This window comes from Tasmannia lanceolata, unplaced genomic scaffold (assembly GCF_043159265.1).
Source record: "Tasmannia lanceolata isolate RefF3 unplaced genomic scaffold, GAP_Taslan_0.1 ptg000007l, whole genome shotgun sequence".
NCBI lineage: Eukaryota > Viridiplantae > Streptophyta > Magnoliopsida > Canellales > Winteraceae > Tasmannia > Tasmannia lanceolata.
The window spans coordinates 2202533-2224585 of record NW_027518684.1 but is presented as its reverse complement, the minus strand read 5'-3'; the positions used below and the strand labels follow the sequence as shown (position 1 = coordinate 2224585).

The window sequence follows — 22053 nt, the reverse complement described above, 5'->3', positions numbered from 1 at the left end:
AAAGAAATTGTTTAATTTTGCTTTTGGCCCAAAGTGTTTATAGAATGATTCTTAAACGTTGGGATTTTGGCCATAAAAGTTCAGACGTCCAAGGATGGCCTCCTGATGTATTTGATGAACAAGCTCTTTTGCTTAAGGTTCAAAGACTTAGAATTTTTTTTCTAGGAGTCTGACGGCATGTCAGGCAAAACTTCAACCACTGCGCTCCACTCCCATCTCGAAGATCTTGAATTTATGCTCAAGATTCCACAACTCCTTGTCTCTTTTTTTTCACTCCTCCATTTCTTTTAAATGGTATCTTTCTTTTGGACATTGAGAATGTCCTCATTCATGGAATATTCCATCTCGTAATCATAATGAAATTACACAGCCCAAATCTTCTTCTTTTTTTGACATTTTTTTAGGGCTTAAATTTATGATACAACTTCCTTGCCTGAAAGTTTCTCTCAATATCCCATCAGCTCCACAGGATGTCTGATGCTCATCTCTTTAAAATTTTACTCTTCAACTGGATGTCAAAGCAGATGAAGTCTCGCTTTGCTCAACGACAAGGCCTTCCCCTGGTTTATCCTTACAGGATCAAGCAAGACTACCTCAAACCCCTTTAAACAGGTTTATCAATTCTTTGCGCTCCTCGGGAGATAAAGTTTTGTCACTCCATCTTCCTCGAGTTTCGAATTTCGATACCACTATCAATGGCTTCGATTTCTTCTTCAAGTGGCTATGCTCGACGCTCTTTCTCTCGTTTGACCATCTTTCAGATCTCGAGGTGAATTTCGTCTGCATTCTCATCCGAGAAGGGGGTCTTTAGTTGTTTAAACATTAGATCTAAGAGTGAATCATAAAACATTGAAGATACAAAACCAAATGCTTTATTGAATTGAAAACTTTGAAGTACATAGATGACTCACAGACACTCCTCTATGGGCTCTTTATCAGTTGTGATAGAAAACAAAACAATGACTCTATATAAGAAAGACTGACAGACATAACACTGCTTTTTTTTTTTACAATGGCACTACAAGACTCACCAACTTTCAACCTAGGAATTGGTATAAACTTGACAAAAAACAAATCTAGAAACAAGATACTTGACATATGACTCTTGAAACATAACAGTTGAACAGAGGCGAGGATTTGGCACTGAAGTTCACAAGTAGCATGCCTTCCTCCATGTTAATGCTGGCTAAGAAGTTCGACCCTGGTTCAGAAACCTTGGAAAGGGTGGTTCTCTGAAGTCCTGTTGACTTGGCCCAAATTGTCTTTGAAAACCTGCTGGTGACAGCACTTTCTCTGCCTCAACATTCTCAAGATATTCAAACTCATACATTTTTTCTTTTCCCTTCAACTTATGCCCTGGCTCTGAAGTGACATAAGTGACGGGATCTCTGGGAGGTTGAATGGTTCTTTCAAGCGCCTGGTTCGCAAAAGCATAGATTTCAGTAAGAGCAGAAAAGTCTTTCTCTATCCGGTTCTGGATTGCATGTTTCAAAGCTAAACAATTCTCTGTCAGGTGACCCGGCCCTCTATGATACTCACAGTATTGATCCATCCTCCAATTGATGGGGAATGGTTCAAGCACAGGTTTAATATCTGGAAGTCTCAAACAACCTTCACTGACCCATTTCTTCATGATGACTATAAGAGAACATGGCATTTGGGTGAATTCTCTTTCCCGTTTCATACCCATCTTTTCTTCCTCTACCACTGGCTTCTTTAAAGGTTGGTGAGAAGGTCCAACATTCTTAACCTCCCTAGGAGCCTCCCTCGGAGCAATGAAAGGCTTCTTAAGAGGTTGTCGAGAAGGTCTAACACTTCTAACTTCCTTTGGAGCAATGCAAGGCTTTTTTTCTATTATGCAAATCAACATATCTATCAAGGATTAAACTCTGAACAGAGGCCTCTTCTGTCATAGTGTCTGTGGAACCCGATCCGAGAGAGGCGGGGGGACGTGCCCCCACGCGAGTCTCAAGATCATCCACGTGAAGGAGAGCTCCGCCCAAGGAACTCTCGAAAGAGTGCCCCTCACAGCATGAGCGGCGATGTAAAGTGAGATACCTCTCGATTCGGGGACTGGCCCGGATTCGAGACGCACCTTAGACAAAGAAAGAATCGCCATCCAAGGAAGTAGGCCCTGGATCTCATGTTGTGCTCTGTCGCAACAGATAACCAGAGATACAAAAGGTCAGTGCCTGATGACGAATGGGGAAGGGGTTAGGCGCCCCCAATTCGCCCAAGTGCAAGCACCTGGTCTCTTATGCCATTTATTATTAACTTTGAAGAGTTTTGGGCAAAAATCATGCGAAATGGGAACGAATATCCCCGAGATAACGTCTAGCTAATCATGCATGTCTCGGAGATGAATAAGAAGCATACACAAAAAAAAGAAACGAAAGACATGCCACCTAAGAATAGCTAGGTTATGAGTGTCATGCCTAATTGTTGTCTATGTTCTGGTGGACAAACACATGCATGCTACAGCTAAAGGTATAGGATTGGTACAGGAAAGTAAGAAAACACAGCAAAACATACAATATGACAAACCCTAGACTCTAATGCGATACTTGACTCGGACCAAGATGGCCATCCATCCTAGCTACACTACGTATCCCGGCCTCGGGAAGAATCAGAGCCAACGTAGTTCGGCGACCTATGCTAAACTACAATGCCTAACCTTCTAGGACCGCTATCCTAGACTCGATCAACTAGACCTGACTAGTTTTTAAAGCTTCTTGAGCCATTATTTAAGTTCGAGTGAATGGTAATTTTTAGGACTCCCTATATGCCCTAACTAATGCAAGTGGACCCTACACCCTATGTGTGACTAGGTTGTGTGTCCTAAGGAAAACCATGGGCTCTCTAAGCGCGTCCTAGTCTAGCCATCGGCTCGACTAAGTGTCTAGCCGACCACGACTCGAGGCCTCCTAACTCTGAGGACACTCACACGACAAGACACAGCAAATCCACAAAATCAGGACAGACTCTTAACTCTAAGACACCCCAAACGCCTTGGACAGACTCCTAACTCTATGGGAAGACCTTTTGAAAATGGTTTGCAAGGTTATTTTGAAGAATTTTTGTACTTTGGGAAGATTTGAAAGGTTTTGAAGCTTATGGAAGTTTTTGAAATTGTGGAAGTTGTGAAATTGTGAAAGTTGTGAAATTGTGGAAGTTGTGAAATTGTAAAGGTTGTGAAATTGTGAAAGTTGTGAAATTGTGAAAGTTGTGAAATTGTGACTGAACTCAGGATGCTAGTTGCACGCCTGAGCTGCCTACGTACCCCTCAGCTAGGGATCAAGCCATCCGTAGTTTGGAACTTGACTACTCCTAATGACTCGAGATTTTGAGATTTTTGATTTTTATATGTTTTTGAATTTTTAAGTGTTTTTGAAATGCTTTTTTTTTGGAATTTTTGACACGAGAGGACAGAACCCTATCATCATAAGGGTATGACAGACTCCTGATATCCCGCAAAGATTGGACAGCATCCTATGCTTTGCGGGGGGAATGAACAGAATAACAACTCTGCAAGGGTTGGACAGCATCCTATACCTTGCAAGAGCGGATAAAATCACGTGACTTGATGAGAGGATGGACAGAATCCTAACCCCTATGATGATAGGACAGACTCCTGAAAGACTGAAGGACTGACTCCTATGCTGAAGACTGACTCTGAAAGATGGAAGGACGGAATCCTAAATTTTATGAAGGGATAGGACAGAATCCTAAACTCTACAGGGGTAGGACAGACTCCTAAACCCTAGGATGGTAGGACTGACTCCTAAACTCTCTAGGACTGACTCTAAAGAGGAAGAAATCCCTTAACCTGCGAAAACTCTAAGGCAGGAAGGAAAGGGGTTGGCTCAAGATACGTTCCGTCATAGCCGAAATTTAAGAAGACGGAGCTTTTGAAGAATGATGAAAGGATCATGCACTGATGCTAGTCCTAAAATCTAGCGAAGATTCCAAAAGTAGGAGAAAATCCTAAGAAAAGAAACCAGAGTATCGGCCCGAAACCTAAAGAAGGAAGAAGGGAATAAGATGAGGAAGCGCTCCAAGCGGCTTCATTATAGTCCCCTTTTGTCTTCAAAATGTCGAAGCCACAAACTGAGCCTCCGAAAAAATGAATTTAGGAACCCGAGACCCACTCTTATACTATGCAGACATGCGTAGTAAGAAGTCCTAAAGAAGAGACATAGAAATAACGAGGTTACATGCCAACTAAGCTGAAGATGAAATCTATCATTATTACACACATCATTCAAAGACACCAGATATACACATTGAGAGAATCGATTGAAATCAAAATCAAATCAAATGGACAAATCCTAGTTCAATACCCTCTAAATGAACTCCTCAAGGTGCAAGTGAAATCTATAAGGCATGGTACTATCCCTAAGAAGAGAGGTACTGACATTCATAAAACCAAGCTCTGATAATGAGGCAAGCTGAAGGAGACGAGTTGAGTTTGTATGGCCATTCAGATTCATAAAGCCAACATCACAAGCCTAAAGACATCGGTACAGACACTACCCTTTGTTTTGGTATTCATACTAACCTCATCACCCTCTTCCCTCCATTGTTAACAGGCATCAAGGATCACTAAAAGGAGAGATACAAGACATCAATTCAAATGAGAGAAACAATGCGCTTGTATGCTCTTACACGACATGGATGCACTGACATTTGTTCCAAGAATATGAAGGAGAACTCTCCTAACTATTTGCAAATGAGATCAAATTTATGAGATGGTGTCATATCCATGTCATCAGGGCATACACACTAGAATTCTAGAAGAACAATTCCAAGTAGAACCACAAATAAGAAGTGAAATTCATTGCAAATCCTTTCAACCTAAACCTCATGATATACTTAAAACCTCACATTGACAACTACAAGGTCTTTGGACCTCCTGCGATGTGCTAACCCAAACATAGCAGACTTACATCATTTGATGTCCTGAATATAATGAACTCACACCATCTGTGCTCTCCTTTCAAAGTATGCCCAAAAGAAAATCTTCCCTGCAGAATACTTAGCATCTCCCATTCATGCCAAGTATTAACGCTTAAATGACTCAAAGGAAACTACATTTAGGAGTTTACCCCTTGCCTGCATCCAATGAAGACCTTTGAATATGAACTTGGTCAATATTTTCGAAGCAAGAAGCAATCATGCCAGTTGAACCATGGTTTGGTCCTGGACACACAATTTCTAAAAGAGACAACATGGAATTTGCATTCAATAATCCTAAAATACACAGATCAATTATGCGACTAAAAGGATCAGAGGAATTGCAAATTGATTTGGCCGAAACTGACGAAACGATTTTTCTTTTCTTTTAAACTCATAGAACCAAACAAAGCATGTTATAGGCTACATTAGGCTACATAAAAACATCACTAATAGCGGGCTGAATTATCAAAACGAAAATAGCCTCTATAACTATTACTGCAATTTCTAACACAAGGCATTGTTGAACATCTTTGCGATCATAGAACATCAAAGCATGAACCAAAGCCAAAGATGAGAACAGAAATCAACAACCATACGACTGTTCAGGGATTAAAATCACTCCAACAAAATTAAATTGAAATCCAATCGCTCATCAGACCCCATTCAAACAAAGACAATCGTATGAGCCTTAATTCATCATTAGAAAGAAATGTAGATGCTACCTGAGTGTGTTGCTCAAGATGGGGTCGATTTTCCCTTTTTTTCCACGGGTTTGGAAACCCCAGCCGAACCTTCTCTTCTTCTTTCTATGTATATTCTCTCTCTCTCTCTCTCTCTCTCTCTCTCTCTCTCTCTCTCTCTCTCTCTCTCTGATTTTTGCAAATGGAGGGGGATTTGGGTCTTATAAATGGGTTTTGGGTAAAACCGAAATGGGTTTGGGCAGAGATGATGGTTGAGATGGGAAGAAAACCGAGGAGAAGAAACTGGTGATGATGGTTTGGCCGGAGGTGGTGGTACAGGCGGCAGCTTGGGAGTGGCAGATGATGATGGGTGGTTTTAATGGAGATGGGTTTTAAAAAAAAATGGTAGAGGGTGGTTGGTGGCGGTGGAGAGTGGCTGTGGAGGAGGATTTTCGAAGTGGGTTTTGGGGGAAAATGGTAGAGATGACGGCTGAGGTGGCGGTTGGGGGAAGGGGATAGTGGTGGTTAAAATGGGTTATGGTGGAGGGAAATGAGAAGAAGGTGAGAATGGTTTTTTTCTTTTTTAAAAATGGGTTTGGGTGGTTTTGATGGAAAACGAAAAATGGGTTTTGAGGGGAGGTGGCAGAGATGGAGATGAAGGTGGTGTGGATGGAGGCTTGCCGACGGCGAGGGAGGTGTTTTGGCCGGAGAAAATGGTGGAATGGAGGCGATGGTCAGCGGCGGCTCCTCCCTCTCTCTGTTTTTTTTTTCTTTCGAAAATGAATGAGCTCTCTTTTTTTTTCTTTTTTTTCTTTTTGAAACCCTAGCCCGACGGCTTATTTAAAGAGAAATGGCGAATTTGTCCCCACTCTTCTTTACCTGGACAGCCCCCCCTTAATGCGTTTTTGGTTATTTATTTGGTGAACAAGGGGGCTGATTGGAAAACAAGGGTAGAAATTTTCTTCTCTTCAAACGATCCTGACCCTTTGATTTGATCCAAGGGTCCCTAAGGATTGCTTACACCCTAAGTATTATCAAAATTCCAAAATTGCCCTTCTAGAGATGACAAATCACCATTTTACCAACAAAAATATCTTGTCTTTTTTGAAAAAAGGAGGGTGATATCCACACAACCATGCTTTGATAATCCACCCTATCACAACCCAACTTTAATTACTGCACCCACTTCACCCGTCTTATTCTACATTTCTCGCCCGATTGCCACGAAATTTTGCAGGGGTATCCCCGAGAATACTAACAACCTCCTGGGGAATTTGTACCTAGGAATATGCACAATAAGATGCTCCAAGATTCAAACCTTCTTCTCATTTGGGCCCAGTCCCTCAGGAATTTGCGGAGATTAATTTCGGAACATCTTGGGACTCGAAATTTGGAAATTTTATTGGATATTCAATTTCGGGGACTTTAGGGCCTTGTCAAAATGGGGTGTCTACAGTATCCATATCAACAAGCTGCTTTGGAACAGAGTCACATTTAATGGACAAGTGCTGCATCTGAATTTTCATCTCCCTCACCTCCTCAGTTAGCATAGCCATCTGACCAAAGAGCTTGACCATCCAGTTTTCCATTCTGACAAGTGTAGTCCTCTCAACAAATTCTTCTACAGATCGAGTGTTTGATGGAACAAGTGGCGTCTCAGAAATGTGGTGAATGAGAGATGCAGGATCCAAGATTGGTCCTTCAGTAGAAATGACATTTATTGAAGCTAGTGGCGGGACAGCATGAGCATCGAAAGGCTTTTGAGGAACACCAGGCTCTTCAATAGTGAGCTCGTCTTCATCGATCATATCTTGCACTTTATGCTTCAGAGTATAACATTTATCAGTCGTATGACCCGAACCACGATCATATGCACAAAATAAATCCTTTCTCCAATTCTTAGGCAGAGGATTAGGTAGGACTCTTTGTTCAGACAATTCGATCTTGTTGTCCTTGATCAATCTCCTGAGAATGTAGGATAACGAGCAAGGAAGCGGAGTAAATTTTCTGGTTTTCTTTTCTGCTGATTCTTCCCCTTCCACTACTGGTTTGACTGGAGTCCTAACAGAATTGACATTATGTACCTCCTTTGGCTCGACCATAGGTCTTTTCCCTTCTTTGATTTCGGATAAAGTCTTGGACCTCAGGCCTTTTACCAAAGCATCTTCAGTTTGAGTTCCCGTCTTTATCAGGTGATCAAAACTTGGGTAGTGCTGAGGTGCCATGAAATGAAAATATTCAGAGGATACGCTCTTTACTACCAGTTTGATTTGATCTGCCTCTGAGAGTGCTTGACTCAATTGCGCTAACTTTCTCTTCCATCGCCGGATAAAAGAGGCAAATGTCTCCTGCGGACCTTGTTTCAACTGCTTCAAATCCCTCTTCGTAACCTCTATTCCGTCCTCCATCGAAAATTGTTCGACCTGTTTGTTTGCTATGGCCTCCATAGTCCTGACTTCTTCGGGTTTCAGGCACAAGAACCACTGTTTTGCGATTCCCACAAGGGACACTGGGAATAGTTGTGCCATCTGCTCGGGGTTAAGTCCATGTTGTTGGGAAAGCTTTATGAACCATCCTACATGACTCCGATGACACCCAGTCCCATCATATTTATCATAGTCAGGGGTTTTGAATTTGGGTGGCAGAATAGCCTCAGGAGGTATCATAATCCTGATGTGTGGCAGACACCCAGTCCCATCGTCTTGGGTTTAATCCTGATGTGTATGAATTTGAGAATTTTTTTTGCTATCCTGCATGATAAAAAAAATATAGTCAAAAGCACCACCCTGTGTTACATGCATTCTTATAAATGGGCGAAGTATTCACGTCGGACATGTCTTCGATTTTAACACCATGAAACACCTATACATCTCCTTTATCTATTTTTTTCTCAATACTATTCCCCAAACTTAATCTACAGTTAACGCATGTTTTGAGTTTTACCCATCCTAATAGCCATCAATCGTACTGGATACCCGTGTTGGATTTCGACACTTGTGCCTGTACTAACGCAACATAGGTACCGCCGTATGATCAAATGATTCTTTATTTGTCTTCATACATGTCGCAAATACTTCACTGTGGACTAACAAGTCCCTATAAATCCCCATTTATGTCAAATTATTATCGAACTTCTAGAGTCTCATCGTCTTTACTCTGTTGGCTCTTATCGTCCAACAGTTGCTTCAAATAAGCCTGATGCAAAAGCACATGCCTTGAAGGTTGCCATAGATCCGAGGATTAGGGTTATCCTATAGAGATGATTCACAATGCATAACCTATTTATTTTGCGGCACAACAAATGAACGGTTTGGATCATCCTATGAAGAGGGCCCCACAGTCCCTCTTTTTTTTTAAAAACACTGTATGCCGGCAGCATATCAAATAATTAAAATCTCAATACAAAAGGACTAATCTGATCAATATATATATAATAATCCACACTAATCACCAGTTCAAACTAAAATGTTCTAACAGTAGCCTGAAGAAAACTAATAGATAACAACTTTAAATGAACAAGGAAATGGCCATAATGCCCCCAAGAGCAGCCATAAGCAAAGAGGAACTTCCAACTGTCAATTTAACGGTGGAATTAGGGGAATTAGGACTGTTAGAGCCACCCCCATGCCCCTTCTGCCCGCCTTGCCCATCCCCGGACTCCGGTGCCGGCGAAGATGCAGGCGATTGAGTTTCCTCGGACTGTCCCATGACCCATATGATCAGTTTTTGGCCCGATTGGCAGTGTCCAGGAACTCCGCTTATGAAGTAAAAGAAGCCAAATCGGTCAAATTTGATAACGGTGTTGCCATCTTCGTAGGCCGTGATTGGGTCCGATATGTTGCACCCCGTGTAATCATCCGACTCAACTACTAGGACTGAGTCGTTCTTGTACTTGAAGTCTATAACAGAAAGAAAAATAACAAAATGAGCAGAAAAGAGAAAGGCAGAAAAGTCAAAACTCATAATCAGATCTTTTCATGGTGTAAGCCCGTTTGGTCCTTTATTGACGGTTTGGATCATCCTATGATGTTGGCCTCATGGTGTATTTTGAAAAATAGAAATGGAGATTTTATATGGTATGTGTGCTAGTGAAGTCCAGTATTTTTCGAAAAGTACTGCAGTGAGGCTACAATGTAAATAAATTCTACACCGTAGATCATTAGATCATTTCCATAGGATGATCCTCACCCTCTAGGAATTGACCTAGAGGGTTAGGGTCCTAAGGAATTGACCTACGGCATACAGCCTATTTATTTTGTGGCCCAACAAATGAACGGATTAGGCCCAATGTAGTTTTTGAAAAATAGTGGACTTCATGCGAACAACATTTAAACTCCTAATAATCAAAGGGTTTGAATCAGAATTCTTCTTCCGTCTGAGATAATGAGAAAGGTAATTAGGAGCATTGGTATGGTGTATCGTGGTTTAAATCCACTTTCAACTCAACTCAACTCAACTGGGATGAGTCAATGTGACAAGACCGATTCAGTTGCGAATTGTTAAATAAAAAACTTGTGTGGATTTTATGTATAATTGGCTATTAGAATGCCTAAATAATACATTCTGCACGTACCATGATCCAAACTGTTACCGATCACAACTCAGTTACTGATTCGACTCGTCGAGTTTCAACCTTGCATTTTCTGACAATTTATAAGATGTGTGGGCGTGAACTCCATTACTTATAAAAAGCACAATGGGCTCCACTTCATATGATGATCATCACCTTCCGATCTATTGAGGTTTCTATAATGTACACTCTCTATAGAGATCTATATAGGTATCTTACTCTCTATAGAGATCTATATAGGTATCTTTAATTTACAGTCTCTCTATGTATCGGAGGATTATGATCATCCTACCAAGATTATTCAAGGGTTACAGCATATTTATGTTGTGGCACAACAAATTAAGGGTTTGGATTATGTAATATTAAGTTTTGAAAAAAGATCTACATAAATTTCATTTGAAACATATGATGAGTTTTCAAGTTTTAGGTGCACTTTTTTTAAAAATACACTATTTCAGCATTATCAGAAGAAGAAAATATTATTTAGGAATAAATCATAAATGACTACTGGACTTCAAGCCCACACACCATGTAAATTAAGAGTTTGGATCATCCTATGAAGTGGACCCAGTATACTTTTCATAAATTAGTACTGGATTTCATGTGCACACACCATAAAAAACCTCGTATTTTCTACTCTCTCTCTCTCTCTCTCTCTCTCTCCCTATGAAGATGACGAATTCAATTTCATGAGAATCTGATTTCAAGCAAATTCATGGTTTAACAATTAAAAACATGAAACGAGAAAGAAAATTCAAGGATTAAAATATGCTTACAGAGAGAATCTCCAACGTGGAATCTGATTTTGGTTGCCCATTCATTATAAGTTTCCGTCTCGTTTCCATCGGGTTTCCTCCAACCTCTCGGCCCGCCGACACGGAACAGGAAAGCCGACTGGAAGAGCGGCGCAAAGGAGATCAACAACAGAGAAGATAAGATCATGATGTTGCAAAAGTGTATCCCTGCTGAATAAGAAGCCATTAATGGTGTCTATAGAGCAAAGCAATGAAGATTTTAATATAAGAAGAAATGTGGGGAGAGAAAATTTTGTAACGGTGTTTGTAAAGTGAAGGAGAATTGGAATTTGGAAAGAAAGGGAGGGTTTGATTTTTAAAGAGAGAGGGAAGGTAGTTAATTTTATGTCTACGTTTGGACGAGGGTGAGAGGGAAGTGGGGTAGTTAATGTCGAAACCAGTTACATTTCCAATTGCCACGTGCCATGATTTTGTGCATTGACTGAGCATAAACGGTTTTGTGACACGTGGTGGTTATAAGTGAGACATGTTCGCTCCCACGTAAAGTAAAATGGAAGGAGAGCGAGGGGATTTGTTTACTGGGGGAGGGTATTTTGGTGATTTTAAAAGTGAGGGTAGTTCGGAAATTATGGTATTTACGTGCTGGTGAGCTTCTTGTCTGGAGGATCTCCCATGAGGACACGCCTGTTTCAGAGAGCTCCATGACAGCCATTTATTTTGTACCAAGCATGAATCTGTTCATTGAGTGGAATTGAATTAGATCCCAATTTCAACGCCTCATTATGTACAGTTATTGGTTTTTGGGCCCACATTTAACAATCAAAACTCGATTAATTGGATTGTAGGATTGCTCTGTTTGTGTATTTTTTGCATATTGAAGATCCAATGTAGGAGCTAATAGGTGGACGGCCCTGATTGCATGCCACACTACAGCACGATTAGGTTGTAGGTCCCATGGCACAGTTGCGCTAATAAGGCCATTGACCAAGTAGTGCACCCTATGAGTGGCTTATAGAAATGAAGTCGTGGAAATGTTGTTTTCCTAACTAGATTATAGCATTATTAAATGGGATTTGCTAGGCAATTTCGCTTAAAGACATTTCGTTGCTTACTTCTGCATGAATGAGAGAATAGGTAAAACCAGCTGCAGTGTATGTGCCTATGCGGCAATCAGGTCGGTTGGATCCTTCCTATGTGAAGTACATCAGCCCCTCTGCAGTCATAGATATACTGCAGCTGGGTATCCCAAGTAACGAATAGGGGCGCATTTATCACTTCCCCACAACAAAATACCTTCTTAAATGTATACAAATATTTTACACATGGCAACAAAAGTTACTTTTGTTAACTCTTCTTCGCTTCTGCGTCTTTTTTCATTGTCGAGAATAGTGGCATTCTCTAACCCCATCGCATTCTGCTCGTATCTCTAAATCCCCAGATTCCCAGTTGCTAAATTCACTGATTTTTCAAAACAAAGCGAAGTCGTTCCAAGAGAATGCGGAACGATGATCTAGGCCTCCCATTTGCAGCATTTAAATGGTGGTTATATATATATATATATATATATATATATATAGAGGAAAGTGTCTCTAGTCTCTCCCCTAGATAAGCTTATCTACTCCTCCCTTTAAAAAAACACAGTGGGCCCATGCTGTTTGGATGATCCAAAGCATTCATTTGATAGGTCCTAACATAGATAGGGTGTGCCCAAAAAATCAGCACCAAAGGGTCATCCTAGAACTTCATTTTGTGGGGGCCTTGTGGTACCCAGAATGGACACATATAAACGTCCACGTTTATATGCGTCCATTTTGGACACGGTGTGCCCCACAAAATGAAGTTCTAGGATGACCCTTTGGTGCTGATTTTTTGGGCACACCCTATCTATATTAGGACCTATCAAATGAATGCTTTGGATCATCCAAACAGCGTGGGCCCACTGTGTTTTTTTAAAGGGAGGAGTAGATAAGCTTATCTAGGGGAGAGACTAGAGACACTTTCCTCATATATATATATATGAGAAAACGGTTCCTACACATATGTGTAGAGAGTTCTCTACACACTAGCTTAAAATACAGTGGGGGCCACATTATAAGCTATATGAGCTTCAAGCTCATATAAGCTATATGAGCTTCAAGCTCACAATCATATATATATATATATATATATATATATATATATATATATATATATATATATATATATATATATATATATATATATATATATGAGAGAGAACATTTCCTACACACTTGTGTAGGTAAGTTACCTACACACTACCTTAAAATATTGTGGGGGCCCACATTATTTGGGTGATCCAAACCATTCATTTGAATGGTCCTCACATAGATAGGGTGTCCACAAAAAATCAGATCCATAGGATCATCCTAACCATTCAAACTATGGAGGCAAAAAATGCACTAATTTGTGAAGGTTTATACACGTCCATTTTACGTCCACAAATCGTAGGGTTGGGATGATCCTATGGATTTGATTTTTTGTGGACAACCTATCTATGTGAGGACCATTCAAATGAATTGTTTGGATCACCCAAACAATGTGGGCCCCCACTGTATTTTAAGGTAGTGTGTAGGTAACTTACCTACACAAGTGTGTAGGAAATGTTCTCTCATATATATATATATATATATATATATGTGAGAAAACGGTTCCTACACATATGTGTAGATAAGTTATCTACACACTAGCTTAAAATACATTGGGGCCACATTATTTGGGTGATCCAAACCATTCATATTTAGAGAGAGAGAGAGAAGAGACGGTTCCTACACATATGTGTAGAGAGTTCTCTACACACTAGCTTAAAATACAGTGGGGGCCCACATTGTTTGAGTGATCCAAGCCATCCATTTTAAAGGCCCTCACATAGATAGGGTGTCAACAAAAAATCAGATCCATAGGATCATCCTAACCATTCGAACTGTAGAGGCAAAAAATGAACTAATTTGTGAAGGTTTAAAGACATCCATTTTACCTCCACCAATCGTAGGGTTGGGTTGATCCTATGGATCTGATTTTTTGTAGACACCCTATCTATGTGAGGGCCTTTAAAATGGATGGCTTGGATCACCCCAAACAATGTGGGCCCCCACTGCATTTTAAGCTAGTGTGTAGAGAACTCTCTACACATATGTGTAGGAACCGTCTTCTCTCTCTCTCTCTCTCTCTCTCTCTATATATATATATATATATATATATATATATATATGAGGAAACTATGCGCTTAAGCTCCCCAATCACATGGGTCCCACAGCTCCATAGGTGATCCAAACCATTCATTTGCAAGGCCTAGTCATAGATAGGGTGTGTACCAAAAATCAGCTCCATAGGATCATCCTAACCCCTCCATTTGTGGAGGACAAAAATGGGCAGATTTGTGGACAAACACTGTCTGTCCATTTTGTCCTCCACAAATGGAGGGGTTAGGATAATCCTATGGAGCTGATTTTTGGTACACACCCTATATATGATAAGGCCTTTCAAATGAATGCTTTGAATCATCCTAACAAAGTGGGCCCCCATGTGATTGGGCGCTTTAGTGCACCATAACTTTGGTGAGCTTAAGCGCACCAATAGTTTCCTATATATATATATATATATATATATATATATATATATATATGAGGAAAATGATTGTGAGCTTGAAGCTCATATAGCTTATATGAGCTTGAGGGCCCAAACACATGGGTCCCACATTTTTTGTGGTGATCTAAACCATTCATTTGCAAGGCCCCATCATAGATAGGGTGTGTACCAAAAATCAGCTCCATTGGATCATCCTAACCCCTCCAAAAGCGGAGGGCAAAAATGGACAGATTTGTGGCAAACGGTGTCTGTCCATTTTGCCCTCCACTTTTGGATGGGTTAGGATGATCCTATGGAGCTGATTTTTTGTACACACCTTATCTATGTAAGGGCCTTTCAAATGAATGCTTTAGATCATCCTAACAATGTGGTCCACATGTGTTTGGGCCCTCAAGCTCATATAAGCTATATGAGCTTCAAGCTCACAATCATTTTCCTCTATATATATATAGAGGAAACTGTTGGTGCGCTTAAGCTCACCAAACTTTTGGTGAGCTTAAGCGCCCCAATCACATGGGGGCCCACTTTGTTAGGTGATCCAAAGCATTCATTTTAAAGTCCCTTACATGGATAGGGGGTGTAACAAAAATCAGCTCCATAGGATCATCCTAACCCCTCCATTTGTGGAGGACAAAAATGGACAGACACAAATCTGCCCATTTTTGTCCTCCACAAATGAAGGGGTTAGGATGATCCTATGGAGCTGATTTTTGGTACACCCCCTATCTATCATAAGGCCTTTAAAATGAATGCTTTGGATCACCTAACAAAGTGGGCCCCCATGCGATTGGGGAGCTTAAGCGCACCATAGGTTTGGTGCGCTTAAGCTCACCAACAGTTTTCTCATATATATATATATATATATATATATATATATATATATATATATATATATATATGAGAGAACATTTCCTACACACTTGTGTAGGTAAGTTACCTACGCACTACCTTAAAATACAGTGGGGGCCCACATTGTTTGAGTGATCCAAACAATTCATTTGAATGGTCCTCACATAGATAGGGTGTCCACAAAAAATCAGATCCATAGGATCATCCCAACCCTACGATTTGTGGAGGTAAAATGGACGTGTATAAACCTTCACAAATTAGTCCATTTTTTGCCTCCATAGTTTGAATGGTTAGGATGATCCTATGGATCTGATTTTTTGTGGACACCCTATCTATGTGAGGACCATTCAAATGAATTGTTTGGATCACCCAAACAATGTGGGCCCCCACTGTATTTTAAGGTAGTGCGTAGGTAACTTACCTACACAAGTGTGTAAGAAATGTCCTATATATATATATATATATATATATATATATATATATATATATATATATATATATATATAAGATTGGGCGGTCGACCACACCTAAGCTTAGGTGTGGCCGAGGGCCCAACCACATGGGTCCCACATTTTTTGTGCTGATCAAAACCATTCATTTGCAAGGTCCCATCATAGATAGGGTGTGTACAAAAAATCAGGTCCATTGGATCATCCTAACCCCTCCAAAAGTGGAGGGCAAAAATGGGCAGATTTGTGGCAAACGGTGTCTGTCCATTTTGCCCTCCACTTTTAGATGTGTTAGGATGATCCTATGGAGCTGATTTTTTGTACATACCCCATCTATGTAAGGGCCTTTCAAATGAATGCTTTGGATCATCCTAACCCAATCGAAGTTGGAGGGGAAAATGGACCGACACTCTTTTTGCCCATTTTTTCCCTCCACAAATGGCAAGGTTAGGATGATCCTATAGGGTTGATTTTTGGTACACACCCTATCCATGGAAGGGCCTTCTAAATGAATGCTTTAAATCCCTCCAAAAATGTGGCCCCCCATGGTTTGTGCAGTCATGCACAGATAAGCTATATGTGCAGCCGCACACAAACCATTTCCCCTCTCTCTCTCTCTCTCTCTCTCTCTCTCTCTCTATATATATATATATATATATATATATATATATAGGATCAATTACCAATGGGGGACAAAAATTAGGTGGAATTATCAACAGGATCCATGCTTTTCAAAAATTATCAACGAGGGACAAAAGAGGTCTTGTCATTAAAAGCTGGACGAAAATGCCCTTTTCTTAAGCAACACGTTTTGCTTTTCCACTTTACCCTCTTCTCTCTTCTTTCCCTCTTTTTTTTTTTACTTATTCATTTTCAACATTGTTTTTTTTTTTTTACCTTACCAGTCATCTTCTTCATCATTTAGCCACCATTGGAGGTGGGAAAACTTGAAAATTTGAAACGTGAGTTCATTCCCATCTATCTTTTAATATCTAGGTTTTGTTTTTCATTTGTTTTAGGGTTTTGCATTTCTCCCTCCCTTTCAATGGAGGATGAGGAAGATGAATCGTACGATAGAAAGAAAAAAACGTGAAAATGAACAAGTGAAAAAAAACAAAAAGTAAAAAAAGTGTTCATAAGGGACTTGATAAGCCCATTCGGAATTTGGTAACCCCATTTTGATACTAGATAACCCTAACCCCAGAGCCTTGAAAACCCTCTTCCAAAACTCCAGTACCCTTGGGCAATTTTAAGGGACTTGATAAGCCCATTCGTAAATTGGTAACCCCATTTTGATACTAGATAACCCCAATCCCAAATACTTGAAAACCCCCTTCCAAAACTCTAGTACCCTAGGCCAATTTTCAGGGACTTGATAAGCCCATTCGGAAATTGGTAACCCCATTTTGATACTTGATAACCCAAATCCTAGAGACTTGAAAACCCCCTTCCAAAACTCCAGTACCCTTGGCCAATTTTCAAGGACTTGATAAGCCCATTCAGAAATTGGTAACCCCATTTTTATACTAGATAACCCCAATCCCAGAGACTTGAAAACCCCCTTCCAAAACTCTAGTACCCTTGGCTAATTTTTAGGGACTTGATCACCCTATTCGAAAATTGGTAACCCCATTTTTTTTACTAGATAACCCCAATCCTAGAAACTTGAAAACCCTCTTCCAAAACTCCAGTACCCTCTGCCAATTTTCAAGCACTTGATAAGCCCATTCGAAAATTGGTAACCCTACTTTTGAGAGTTACTAACCCCCTTCCAGAGAGTTGATAAACCCCTTCTGCTACAAAACCCCCTGCCTATAGCAACTCTTCTAATGGCATTATAATTCTGCTCATGATAGAAATAACAAAAGAAATGGATGTTGTTTTCATTAAATGTGCTTAATGTATTACATCCCAATTTGTGTATTACAAAAAAAATATTAAGTAAATCAACAAATGTGTAGCCATCCATTCATGTATTACATCAACTTTTTCTTATACAATCACTTGTCTTCCAAAAAAGTGAGTGAAGCCATCCATGCATTATCTCCAGAACTCACCCTAAAAAACAAATCGCTTAAATCCTAACAAGATAAATCAGAAACAGAGGAATGAAAAATAGTGCAAAACCCTAACAAAAATAAAAAAATAAAAACAAAACCTAATACAAAGAGATAGATGGTAAGAACTCAACATTCAAGTTTTCAAGATTTGCCAGCAACAATGGTGGCTGAACAAGGAGGAAGATGACTAGTAGGGTAAAAAATAAAAAATGTGATAGTAGAGAAGTAAAAGAAGAGGGAAGAAGGAGAAAACAAGGTCAAAACGTGTTGTAAATGCCAGAGGGTATTTTCGTCCAGCTTTTACTGACAATACCTCTTTTGTCCCCTGTTGATAATTTTGCTGTTGATAATTTTGAAAAGGATGGGTCCTGTTGATAATTTTGCCTAATGTTTGTCCCCATTGGTAATTGGTCCATATATATATAAACAATGATCTATATTCATCCAAAAATATCTTCCAAAATCAAAGGCTTGGATTTGTCCAACGAGACAGAATTTTGGCTATAAGTTATAAGAATTTATATGCTGTGTGCACATGAAGTCCAGTTATTTTCAAAAAGTATTGTTGGGCCCACTTCATAGAATGATCAAAATCGTTCACTTGTTTGGCCACAATGCAAATAAGTTGTACGTCGTAGATCATTCCCATAAGATGATCGTAACCCTCCGAAATGTAGAGGAGCTGTTCAGGATCATCCAATGAAGATGATCTATGGTGTAGAATCTATTTACATTGTGGCCCAACCAATGAACGATTTGGATCATCTTATAAAGTGGGCCCCATGCCGTTTTGAAAAAAATTAGACTTCATGCTCACGCACGACACAACTTATAGAATCTCGAGAATTTATATGCTGAAAGGCCTTACAAACAAGTAAAGGTGGCACGGCAGAGGTACCACCCTTGATATTTGATCCAACAGCTGCTGTTGGATCAAATGTCAAGGATGGGATGATGGGTACCTATTTATACAACCATTCATCAGATAAATTCTCTAACATCTCATGATTAGGGATCCAGTTTTATGACCAGCGCGAATGACCCAAATCGTTAATTTGTTGGACCACAAAGTACACAGGCTTTAACATTTCTATCGGATGATCCTTAATATCCGAGCTATAGAGGTCCAACTTCTAAAGATCAGATGGTTAGGATCATTCTATAGAAAAGACAACTGAGTTCGTCTCGTTATCAAAATCTGGTAGTTCCAATATCAGTGGTTCAAAATTTTCAAAGGAAATTTGGTCAAAAGGGTCCAAAAAATAGCGGAAATAGTGAAACGGTACCCGCACATTTCAAATTTGTGAAATGGGTCCATTTTACTTTTTCTGACATGATTTTTACCTAAATACCCCTCAGGCGGTTTTGTTTATTTCAAAAATATTACAGGCTTACAACCCTCTGTTACGTAGAAGGGGTTACCAGGTCAAGGAAAATGGGGGTATCACGTATGAAAATAGGGTGACCAAGAGATGAAATGAGGTTATCACACTTGGAAATTTTCGGTTCATGTATGTTGGGCCTGGAATGGGTTACCAAGTCAAGGAAAATGGGGGTATCACATATGAAAATGGGGTGATCAAGAGATGAAATGGGGTTATCACACCTGAAAATTTTTCGATTCGTGTCTATTAAGCCTGGAAGGGGTTACCAGGTCAAGGGAAATGGGAGTATCACATATGAAAATGGGGTGACCAAGAGATGAAATTGGAGTATCACACCTGGAAAAACTTCGGTTCTTATCTGTTGGGCCTGGAAGGGGTTACCAGGTCAAGGAAAATGGGGGTATCACATATGAAAATGGGATGACCAAGAGATGAAATGGGGTTATCACACCTGGATAATTTTCGGTTCATGTCTGTTGGACCTGGAAAGGGTTACCAGGTCAAGGAAAATGGGGGTATCACATATGAAAATGGGGTGACCAAGAGATAGAATGGAGTTATCACACCTGAAAAATTTTCGGTTCATGTATGTTGGGCCTGGAAGGGATTACCAGGTCAAGGAAAATGGGAGTATCACATATGAAAATGGGGTGACCAAGAGATGAAATGAGAGTATCACACCTGAAAAAATTTCGGTTCTTATCTGTTGGGCCTGGAAGGAGTTACCAGATCAAGGAAAATGGGGGTATCACATATGAAAATGGGGTGACCAAGAGATGAAATGGGATTTCACACCTGACAAATTTTCGGTTCATGTCTGTTGGGCCTGGAAGGGGTTACCAGGTCAAGGAAAATGGGGTGACCAAGTGATGAAATGGGAGTATCACATATGAAAATTTAGAAATTACAAGGGATGGAAGGGACCTCTATTATTACTTGACCATATCAAGCCAAGTTATGCCAAACTGTGGGACCCACTGTAATAACTGAGCAATTGATCCGTTACCGTTTCAAAAATAGGGTGACTTCTACTCCAAAAAAATTATAAGTGTATCTGAATACGGGCATTGTTTACAAACTAACAAAAAAATTCATAAGAGTATATGAGTACATAAAAAAATCATATACAACTTCTCCTCAAAAAAACCCACACCCTTACGTAAAGAAGGGAGCTTGACAAGGTAGGCCTGATCTCGTGAGTATTGGTGCAGAAGGTTCAATAGCAGTTTCATCGAGGTTCGGTCCAACGACGGGAGGTTCTTTGTAACTTCTTCTTTGTGACCAAGTTGTCGGCATCGGGTGCACTTGTAATGTAATCCACCTTTCAACTCGCGATATGTTCTTCTCGTATGTGGCCTTCCAGGCGGTCGCTTCGCAAGCAGTGGTAATATTGTAATCAACGGTTCAGGACTTTCATGCGATTGTGTCTGATCTAGTGTTGCGTGTACAACCTCAGCATATGTATCTCGATACCTCTCTGCATCAAAACATTCATCGCAGTAATCATACATATCGAATTCTGTGATGTTAATGGTTGCGATTGCATGTCCGTACGGAGGTCCATATGTTTGGAAGGCTCGACAACTACACGTTTGAGTTATCAAATCGATGGAATCTGTAGTTTCAAGGGACTTTACTGACGAACATCCTCTGGGGAGCGAATAAACGTAAACATATCTTAGCTACCCAAGCTGCTGTAACAAGAGGGTGATCATTGCCCCTTATTTTAGTTGTACACGTATGGTCCGGAACAAACGACTTCACTACCACGAAAGTCATATGATTTACACCCGTTATACGCCATTTACAACCATCTTCCTTGCATCGAACGGAGTACTTTTTGCATGATGACTTTGCCTTCTTAAAGATGAATCTCTGTCGAATGGCATATTCTCGAACAACCTTCTTGAAGTGTCTCATGTCATAAAACATTGCCCCAACTGTTAACTGGTCAAATTTTAATGTATCAGCTTCTATCTCTTGGGCTCAAACAAACATGCCATATACTTCCATTGGCCCCTTACCGTCACTCATAACCGATTGAGTACCACCTCTGATAGGAGTACCCCCTCTGATAGGAAAGCCTCCGTTGATAGGCTGAGCGGTTGGACTAACAACTATGTTTGCATGATCATCATAATCATCATCATCATCATCATCATCGTCATCATCATTATTTCTTTCTTCTTCATAATCTAAACCCCTTACACATAAATCATTTTTAAAAACATTATTGACGTCCACTTCATGATCTCCAATATTTTGTAACTCATCTATACGTCCGGTAACATGGTTAGTATGCAAACCACTTGCCAATGTTTCATTTAAGTCAAATCGAAACCTGTATAGTTCGAAAATATATAATTAGCCTCATTCCATATGATTAATTCATAATTTGAACTATGGAAGTCTTGAAAGATTACCAAAGAACAAAAATACCTTATGCTGCGTTGATCTCCAACATTTTGTAACTCATCTATACCTCTGGTAACATGGTTAGCATGCAAACCACTTGCCAATATTTCATTTAAGTCAAATCGAGACCTGTATAGTTTGAAAATATATAATCAGCCTCAATCCATATGATTAATTCATAATTTGAACTATAGAAGTCTTGAAAGATTACCAAAGAACAAAAATACCTTTTTGCAAGTCCACTTCAAAACGTGGGCGGAGTTTGACATTTTCTCGTTCGCGTGCACGTTCTTGGAACGGAATCGAAGTAGATGGAATGTTATAATTA

The 22053-nt window shown here is 40.0% G+C and overlaps 1 protein-coding gene across 1 annotated transcript; it reads right to left on the bottom strand.

Moving 5' to 3' along the window:
• Positions 1-9036: 9036 nt before the first annotated feature.
• LOC143880785 (mavicyanin-like) lies at positions 9037-11342 on the bottom strand. The gene is made up of 2 exons (XM_077383761.1): positions 10983-11342; positions 9037-9535 (listed from the first exon to the last, which is right to left on the bottom strand). The coding sequence occupies exons 1-2, from the start codon at positions 11185-11187 to the stop codon at positions 9144-9146; spliced, it is 597 nt and encodes a 198-aa protein (XP_077239876.1). The 5' UTR covers positions 11188-11342; the 3' UTR covers positions 9037-9143.
• Positions 11343-22053: the final 10711 nt, after the last annotated feature.